This window comes from Hevea brasiliensis, chromosome 12 (assembly GCF_030052815.1).
Source record: "Hevea brasiliensis isolate MT/VB/25A 57/8 chromosome 12, ASM3005281v1, whole genome shotgun sequence".
NCBI lineage: Eukaryota > Viridiplantae > Streptophyta > Magnoliopsida > Malpighiales > Euphorbiaceae > Hevea > Hevea brasiliensis.
This window is the reverse complement of record NC_079504.1, coordinates 84,548,322-84,557,447: the sequence shown is the minus strand read 5'-3', so window position 1 is coordinate 84,557,447 and position 9,126 is coordinate 84,548,322. Positions and strand designations below refer to the sequence as shown.

At 24.3% G+C, this 9,126-nt stretch overlaps 1 protein-coding gene across 4 annotated transcripts; it reads left to right on the top strand.

The window, feature by feature from the left end:
- The first annotated feature begins 5,078 nt into the window (after nucleotides 1-5,078).
- Nucleotides 5,079-7,900, top strand: LOC110634309 (probable phytol kinase 3, chloroplastic). 4 transcript variants are annotated; one of them, XM_021783270.2, is made up of 7 exons: nucleotides 5,303-5,443; nucleotides 5,670-5,823; nucleotides 6,476-6,543; nucleotides 6,619-6,750; nucleotides 7,096-7,211; nucleotides 7,341-7,455; nucleotides 7,562-7,900. In XM_021783270.2, the coding sequence occupies exons 2-7, from the start codon at nucleotides 5,710-5,712 to the stop codon at nucleotides 7,737-7,739; spliced, it is 723 nt and encodes a 240-aa protein (XP_021638962.1). In that variant the 5' UTR covers nucleotides 5,303-5,443; nucleotides 5,670-5,709; the 3' UTR covers nucleotides 7,740-7,900. The 4 variants fall into 4 exon arrangements, with proteins under 4 accessions (XP_021638940.1, XP_021638947.1, XP_021638962.1 ...); XM_021783264.2 differs by having other exon boundaries at nucleotides 7,069-7,211; XM_021783248.2 differs by lacking the exon at nucleotides 5,670-5,823 and having other exon boundaries at nucleotides 5,079-5,443; nucleotides 7,069-7,211.
- Nucleotides 7,901-9,126: the final 1,226 nt, after the last annotated feature.

Sequence of the window (9,126 nt, the reverse complement as noted above, 5' to 3'; positions counted from 1 at the left end):
TGATATTAAATGTCATATTATTTAAGTTAATCCTATAAATAAAAGTGTTTATGGATTTATAAACTACTATTATAAGAGATTAAAAGTTATTATATCTTTAACTATGTTATATATTTTTTAAAATTATGCATAATTAATCTAATTATTAATATATAATATTAATATAATTATTAAATTCCATATAATAAAATATAAATTATGATATAATTAATGTTTTAAAGTGTGAATGTGTAAAAATATTGCTTAAAATTTAAAATAATAAATTAATATTATATATGAGTTAACTCATGCTATTAAGTTTATTCAAAATTTATATTCTAAAGAAAATAAATTTATTTTTTAATATTCTAATATTTCTTGATAGTTTAAAATTAGTTGAGATTATATTTGTTAGGTTAACGTAAAAGAAGATTATTTTGTAAAATTACAAATTATTATGAGAAAAAAAAAGTTTTATTAGAATTGTATGTAAAATAAAAAATATATCATTTAGATTTAAATTAATGAAAGTGGAAGTATAACAATTAAATAAAAAATTATGAGCCTCTAATTAAATATGAATAGTTAATTTCATTTATAATTCCTAATATCCCCTTAACTCCAATTTGTATTATAAAAATTCTCAAAGTTCAATTTGAGCTTCTCTAAAATTCTTGTGATTTACTATTACAGGTTTTCAAGTTAACTCATAGCTAATTTCACTAATTGTCTCTCAACTCAAATAGGTTTATCATAATCATTGTTTAATTTTATAGTCAATTTAATTTATTTTCAATTTATTTAAAAAATCATATTTTTAGAAATAGTTTAACATTTTTACAAATATTTACAATTAATTATTTAATTTATCATATAAAAATATTATTTTACATATATATATATATTTATTTATTTATTTCGATTTTAGGTAAAGATTTGTCTAATTTATCGTAATTCATTTGATTAATTTTAATGTAAAAAAAATTAATAGCATATAATTATTTTACTTTATTTTAAAAACATTTAAATCCTAATTAAGTATGAATGATTTATTTTTTTTTATATTGATTGATATTGCATATAATTTTTGTCTTTATTTATTAAATTAGCAAAATAATATATTCAATCTTAATTATTATTTAGTACATCTTGTGTTAAAATTATTTATATATTAAATTAAATTTCAAAATTTTTGTGAAAGAAATTAAAGTTTAGGCACGCGTGTGTGTGTGTGACATATTTATTGAAATTAGGGGATAACAAGTGAAATTTAGTTATAACTTGGAAACCTGTGATAACAGGTTATAGGAATTTTAATAATACTCAAATTGAATTTTAGAAATTTTTATAATATAAATTAAAATTGAGAGATATTATTAATACAATCAACTACGTGGAAGAACTGTCAATGAAATTAATCCTAAATATGAGAGAAAGTTAGATTTATTATACAAATTTATAATTATAATATAAATTTCATAATTTTAAAATATTATAAATACATACATTTTTTAAATAATTTTTTATTAATTCATATATGTATAATTTTATAAAATATAATCAAGATGAAAAATAAAATCTATGGCACGTTATTCTCATCCTTTAAGAGTTTATTATTATTATTATTATTATTATTATTATTATTATTATTATATTCAAAACAGGTATTATAATAATAATAAGAAGAAGAAGAAGAAGTTTTTATTACCATTTTGATATCAAAATCAAGCAGTAAAGCAAAGAATCTATTTATGGTACCGGTTGATACTTAATATATAAGTTTTTTTTATTTTATTGGGATAATTTTTTTTTTAAATATGCTTCTTTGTTAGATTTACTTTAATAAAAACTTCCACAGATTAGTGTTGGTAAATAGCCTACTTTTGAATATTTAGATTTTTTTTTTATTTTTCAATCATTTTATTTAATTACTTTTTTGAAATTGAGATTTTTTAATATTATTATGACTGAGTATTTTTAACTATAAATATGTACAAAAATTTAATTGAAAGAAAAGACTTTACTGAAAATTTATGATTTGCTATAAATCTATTCTGATAATTAAGTTAGAAGTTTGAAAAAGAAAACATTACAAAAAGCAGATATATGATATATCTAATTTAAGGTATATTTATAGTGTATAAATTATATTATATGCAACTTCACTAAAAAAAATCAGTTATACAATCGATTTTTCTAATAGACTAAAATTAATTATTATTAGCAATCGATTTTACTAGATTTTTATAATAAAATAACTAATTTTAAAAAAAATTAATAATTAATTCAAGAATTGATTTCTTAGTTACTATTAGCAATTGATTTATAATTAGTTGCTAAATTGATTATTAATCTATATAAAAAAAATCTTAAATATATGATTAGTAATCGATTTTAAAATCGATTGCTAAATTAAAGAGTTATTTTAATTGGTTTTAAAATTTTGTAATTGATTTATAATTAGTTAAAAAAAAAGTTATTATTAATAATCAATTTAAGTCGATTGCAAAAATCGGTTACTAATAGCAACTAACAATCAGTTGTTAAATTTTTCTTGTAAATTTTTTTTTTAATTTGTAATTGTTTTGCAAATCGATTGCTAATAATAACTGATTTTTTTAATCGAATAAAATCAATTTTTAGTAGCAACCGATTTGCAATCAATAGACAATTGGTTACAAAATTTTCTCTCAAAATTTTCTGCTCAATTTTTTTTTTAAATAGCAACCGACGATTGGCTACTATTATTAATTGCTAACTCACTTATGTAAATTACTACTCATTTTCTTTTTCCATTACTCATTTTCTTTTTCTTTTTTTTCCTTTTTTTATTATTTTTTTCTTTTTTATTTATTTTATTTATTATTTTTTTATTTTTTATCTATTTTCTTTATCATCTTTTTCTTTCTCGTTAATTTTCATTTTATATCACTTTTTTCTTTTCATTTTTTATCTATTTTCTTTATTATCTTTTTCTTTCTCATGTATTTTCTTTTTACATCAATTTTTTCTTTCTCATTTTTTTCATTTTTTCTCTTTTTTATTTAATTTTTTTATTATACTTTATTTTTTTTCGTTAATTTTGTTAGTAAAATTATTTGTAGTACTTAATTTTTAATACTAATTAATTTTTTTCTTAATTTGTTATAATATATATATATATATATATATATATATATATATATATATATATATATATATCAATTTTTGTCACTAATTTGTCTTATAAATATATTTTATATTTAATTTTTGTTATTATTGTGATTAATAATTATTATTGGTAATTTTTGATAATATTTTTATATTAATTTTGTAGTACTAATTTTTCATTAACAAAATTTATTATTTTAATAATTTTTAAAATAATTTATTTATAAAAATTTTTATTTTTTATTTAAATATTTAATTTTTTTTAAATTAGCAACCAACTTATAAAGCCGTAGTAAATTGCCAAACTAAAGACACCGATTTTGTTGCAATCGATAATATATCGATTGCTATTAGCAAAAAATTTTCGATTGTTAAATCGATTGCTAGTAATAAATGATAAATTTTAATTAAAAATTATTTTTTTTTTAAATTTGATTATTTTAGAAATTGATTCGATTTTTAGTTGCTAAATTAATTATTATTCAGTCAGTTACTAATTGATTAGCAACCAGTCTCATTTCAACGGACTAAATCGATTACTAAATTAATTAAAAATTAATTTTAATAAATTAGTAATTGATTCGGTGATAGCTAATTTTTTTTTTTATAATCATTATGACTTATTTAAAAGTAATTCGATTATATATATGAGTGATTTTATATCAATTATTTTATATCAATGGTAATTATTAAGGAAACACACATACGTACTGAATAGAGAATATACACACCATTAGACAAAACCATTAAGAAAAAAAAAATTATTTTTGATTAGAACATACAAATTATGGGAATGATATGACAAAGACCAAGATCTAAGTACAATTCAATGTAAAAAATGTAGAGACTACATAAATATGAATGTCTTGAAAAAGAAGTAAAATTTTTTACATGTTATGTGTTACCATAATTTTTCTTATTTTATCTAAAATTTTAATTTAGGTAATTTTGTTTAATATTATAAAATTATCATTTATTTTAATCTAATTAACTTAAATTTATCAAAATTGAAATTTTTACAAATAAAATAATTTTTGAAAATAAAAAATTATTATTTGCTTATCATCACATTAGACTTTATTAATTAATTTATTGATAATTATTAATAAATAAAATTTACTTTATAAAAATCAAATTGCAATGAAATTTTAAAATTAAATTATTAATTAAAATTTTAATAAAGAATTTTGACGTTATACATATTTCTTCTTCTTTTTTTTTAATAATAATAATAATAATACTAATAATAATAATAATAAGAAAAAAAGATCTCCATTGTATTGTATTAATGAGAATAAAAAGGATATTAATTTTCTGTAATTCAAATAATTAATTTATAATGATTACTTAAAAAAAAAATTAAGTGCTTCATTCGCAAAGCAATATAAACTAAAAAGTTGTTTTAATACACGCTATTTCTTATATAAATTTTATAATGATAAGTAAATTCAAAATTTTGCATGAATAAAAATGTGGAAGTTGAATTAAATAGAAACCGTAAATTGTATTTATTATAAATATTTATAATTAAAATTTTAAACTATAAATAATTAATAAATAAATATTTAAATAGCAGTAAAGTAATATTATAATTATATTAAAAGTATTTTTATCTATTTAAAAGTTTACTCCTCATTTATATATTTACATAATTATAATAAATATAAATTATAATTACAGAATAGATATAGATAATTTATTGTTTATTTTAAAAATAACTAAAATTTTGTGAATATAAAATACATTATGTTCAATATAATGAGAGAATATTATAATTTCTCCAATTTTTTTTATAGGAGAATTGTGATTCAGCAAGAAAAAAATGAAAATTTTGTGGACTTGAACCATTAAAAATTTAAAACATATTATACATTAGAATTCATATATTAAACAAATAACAAGTCTAAATAATTTTTTCAAAAAAAAAAAAAGTATGATCCACCGGAAACTCAGAACCCACGCGGCCACGTGAGCATTGGTAGGCAGCAGTTTTCAAAGTTTTACCTGTTGAAATTAGAACGAAACCAAAATGGCAACACAAACTGTACTCTGCTGCTCTTGCTACTTGTTCTACCCTCCTGCCCCGTGGTCCTCCCGATTGGATATTTGTCTGCGTCGCAGGCCAATCCCTAATACTACAACGCTCCAAAAACCTCAGAGTTGTAGGCATCAAGATCTAAGATCATCTGCGGTCGCGATGCTTCATCAAAATCCGGTGGTTTCCGATATCTGTGCTACTGGTTTATCCGTTGCTATTGCTCTCTCCGTTCTCCGCCTCTGGAAAGAAACCGCTGAACGACGCATCTTTGACCAGGTAAATGTCGTATTCATTTCTCTTTCTTCGTTAGACAGAGATGAGATTTTTTATTGGCTGTTTTCTTTTAGCCAAGCATTTACGATTTCTTTTAATATTAGGCTTTTGGCCTTTTGTTTTTGCCTAAATTAATAAATAAGTAAATAAAATTAGTCAAGTAGTGCTGCAGAAACAAACTATTAATGTAGTGCACACAGCTGTAGTAATATCGAAAAGTAATCCACAGCTAAAACAGTACACTTGTATCGCCGGCGCCGGTGGCCACTATGTTCTTAGGTGACCCCGTCGTTTCCGATGTTTGTGCCGCCGTTGCATCGGCCGCTGTCATTTTCTCACTTCTTCAACTGTGGAAAGAAACAGCCAAGCTTGGGCTCGACCAGGTTAATTGGCTATCATTGTGAATTTAGTGTTAATTTTTACTTCATTTGTTGAAATGTTGATTTTTTTTCCTCGTAAGAGCTTGTTTGTATAAACATGAATTGGAACTCTGTTCTTGTTGCCTCCGTGCTCTTGTATGTATTTTTGGTTAGCCACCAAGATCTCTTGAAATTTCATGTCAAATAAACCCTAAAGGAATTGGGGATTTTCTTTCGGTGGATACCTTGAAGCGACTATGTTAAGAAACTTACCTTCTTTGACTTTTGTAGTCCGATTGTTCTCTTTATCACTGCTTTGCCTCTAGAATTAATCTTCTCTCTGTATAACTGCCCTGCCTGTAGAATCAATCTTATACACAACTTTAATTTGTAGCCAAGACTAACTAGAAAACAAAATATTAGAGGGAAAACTAAAAGGTTCCATAAGCATCATATTTAGGATAAAATTGTATCACACAATCAGAAGCGGCACAATCTCTCTAATTTTCAATTAAATTTTATGTATATATCTTTCCTTCATATGATGATATGTAAGTTGAACTAATCTGTTGAAATGAGATCAAAAGAATTCAGTTTTCTCTGCAGATTTTACTATGTGCAAATCCCCCATCATCTGTCTCATAGGTTGCTTATATTCTTATCTTTTCCTGTTTAGAAACTGAATCGGAAGCTTGTGCATATAAGCATTGGTCTAGTTTTCATGCTTGGCTGGCCGATGTTCAGGTAAATCTCATGATTAGTGGAGCTTTGCATAATTTACATTTCTGGTTGAGAAATAGCTATCTCTAAACATTGCAGTTCAGGGCATCGTGGAGCAATTATGGCAGCTCTTACTCCAGGTGTCAACATATTCCGAATGCTTCTCTTGGGTTTAGGGATATGGAAAGATGAAGCCACAGTGAAATCAATGAGCAGATTTGGGGACCACAGGTTAAAACTTTGGATCAAAATTTATTTAGGTTTCCTCTTACAATGTGAAATATGTTAAATCTTCACACCTCATAGTGGCTTTCTTCTCAGTCTTCATCCTGCCCAGAGAGCTTATTTTTATTTTTCTCTGAATCAAATATTGGCTTTTAATTATCATATATGACATGTATTAAAAAGGGAACTGGTTATGTTGATAGTTACTTGACATTTTTTTTTTATATGGGTGCTATTATTTTGGAAGTAACTGAACTTCTTAAGATGAAGTTTTCTGAGCAGAGTGTGAAACAAGCAATCACTGAATTTTCTGTGACTTCTCAGTTTGTTCTTAGCTTTTCTATGCATCAGGGAACTTCTTAAGGGACCACTCTACTATGCTTTGACTGTTACTTTGGCTTGTGCAATCTATTGGAGGACATCCCCAATTGCAATTGCAGCAATATGCAACTTGTGTGCTGGAGATGGTACTTCCATCTATATTCTATATTTTGTTGTTTTATTGGACTCTTTTCTGTATGAAATTTTCAATGCAAAAGGGATACTTGAGACTCATTTTGTGCTGTAGCTGTGAAAATCCCTTCTGTTGGTTTCAGGAATTGCAGACATTGTGGGGAGGCGGTTTGGCAAAAAGAAAATCCCCTACAACAGTGATAAATCCATAGCTGGTAGCATTGCCATGGCACTGGCTGGTTTTTTAGCATCTGTCTTGTAAGTTTTGTCTCATTTCACATCCAGCTTTTGTTGATGTTGACTATGGATTGAGGCTTAGCAAACTGCATTGGTCTTTATTAGTGATTTGGTAAATCTGTGATAGGTTCATGCATTATTTTGCCTCATTTGGATATGTTCGTGAAAGTTGGGAAATGGCATTGGGTTTCTTAATGGTCTCGCTTGCCTCTGCCTTCGTAGAATCACTGCCCATAAGTACCAGGCTTGATGACAATCTCACAGTTACCTTAACTTCTATATTGCTAGGAAGCCTAGTTTTCTGATGTCGAGAACTAGCGTAAACTTCCAATTGTTGGCCAACTCATGTCATTTAGAAGCATTACATCGTTGTTGGTCACTTCATGTTTAGTTGATAATGTCTTCTTACTGTTTTCTCTGTGTAATGAGGATGGTCAAATGAAATACGCCGAATTATTGGACTTAATATTCTATTTGTTTTCTCTTTTGGTGATAAAAAAAACCACATGATATCAGTGTAAATTGCAGCAGTAGTCGCTAAATTTGTAACAGAATTCTATTCTGGTCATTAAATATCAATTTATTAAATTAAGTCACTAAATTTTATTTTTTATTGCAATTAAGTCCAATCTAACCAACTTTGTCAATTCATGAATGAAAATCTACGTCGGTCATTTTTTATTGTTTTCTTAGGTTAAATTCAAATAATTTGTGATTCATAAAATCAACTAACAGGGTTTTATTCTCTCTTAATGAGTTGAAAATCGATGTGAATTGGTCTTATGGGCTCCAAATAGTTGCAGATTTACATTAGCCTTTCGTTTAATGATCGATAATTTAGTGATTTAATTGTGATAAATAGATTATTTGTGATGAAAATAGAATTGAATAGTTAATTTAGTGAATATTGGTATAATTTAGGGTTAATTGCCAAAAAAATCTTGAAATTTGACAATTTTTACAATTAAATATTAAAGTTTGCATAATTGTCAATCAAATCTTACGTTTGATTGATATTTCAAATTAATTCAACCATCACGATGAAATGTCTCAAATAGTCATATTATTACTGTAGAAGTCACATCAGAAATCTCAAATTAAGATTAATTGTCAAAAAAATCATGAAATTCGCTAATTTTGTAATTAAAACTAAAGTTTACATAATTGCTAATTAAATTCTCACGTTTGATTGATGTCTCAAATTGATCCAATCATCAATAAATTATTAGTATGTGGTACTTGAGAGATAATTGTAATTACTTTTGTTTTGAATGATATTCAAACTAAAATGGAATCGGTGGATTTGATTTCAAATCAAATTAGCCTTTTTTCTTGCCTAATTGCCAATTAAACATTATGTTTGATTGATGTCTCAAATTGATTCGATCATCAATAAACCATTCGTATGTGGTACTTGGAAGGTAATTATAATTACTTTTGTTTTGAATGATATTCGAACTAGATTGGAATCGGTAGATTCGATTTCAAATCAAATTAGGCTTTTTTCTTTTTTCTTTTCATAAAATTTATTTTTAAAAATTTTAATTATTGAATTTGATCAAAATTGAAATTGAACTGAAATCAAAATCGAAAATAGATTATAATTGAAATAAAGTTAAAGACTATGTTTGGTTCAATTCAATAATAAAATTTATTTCATTTGCAAATAAATTTCATAATAAAATTTATTTA

Bases quoted from the DNA above. Each gene is read 5' to 3' on its own strand.
- LOC110634309 (XM_021783248.2), top strand. From the start codon at position 5,159: ATGGCAACACAAACTGTACTCTGCTGCTCTTGCTACTTGTTCTACCCT. The intron at 6,544-6,618 runs GTAAATCTCATG...TAAACATTGCAG, and splicing joins CTTGGCTGGCCGATGTTCAG to TTCAGGGCATCGTGGAGCAA. The intron at 6,751-7,068 runs GTTAAAACTTTG...GTGACTTCTCAG, and splicing joins AGCAGATTTGGGGACCACAG to TTTGTTCTTAGCTTTTCTAT.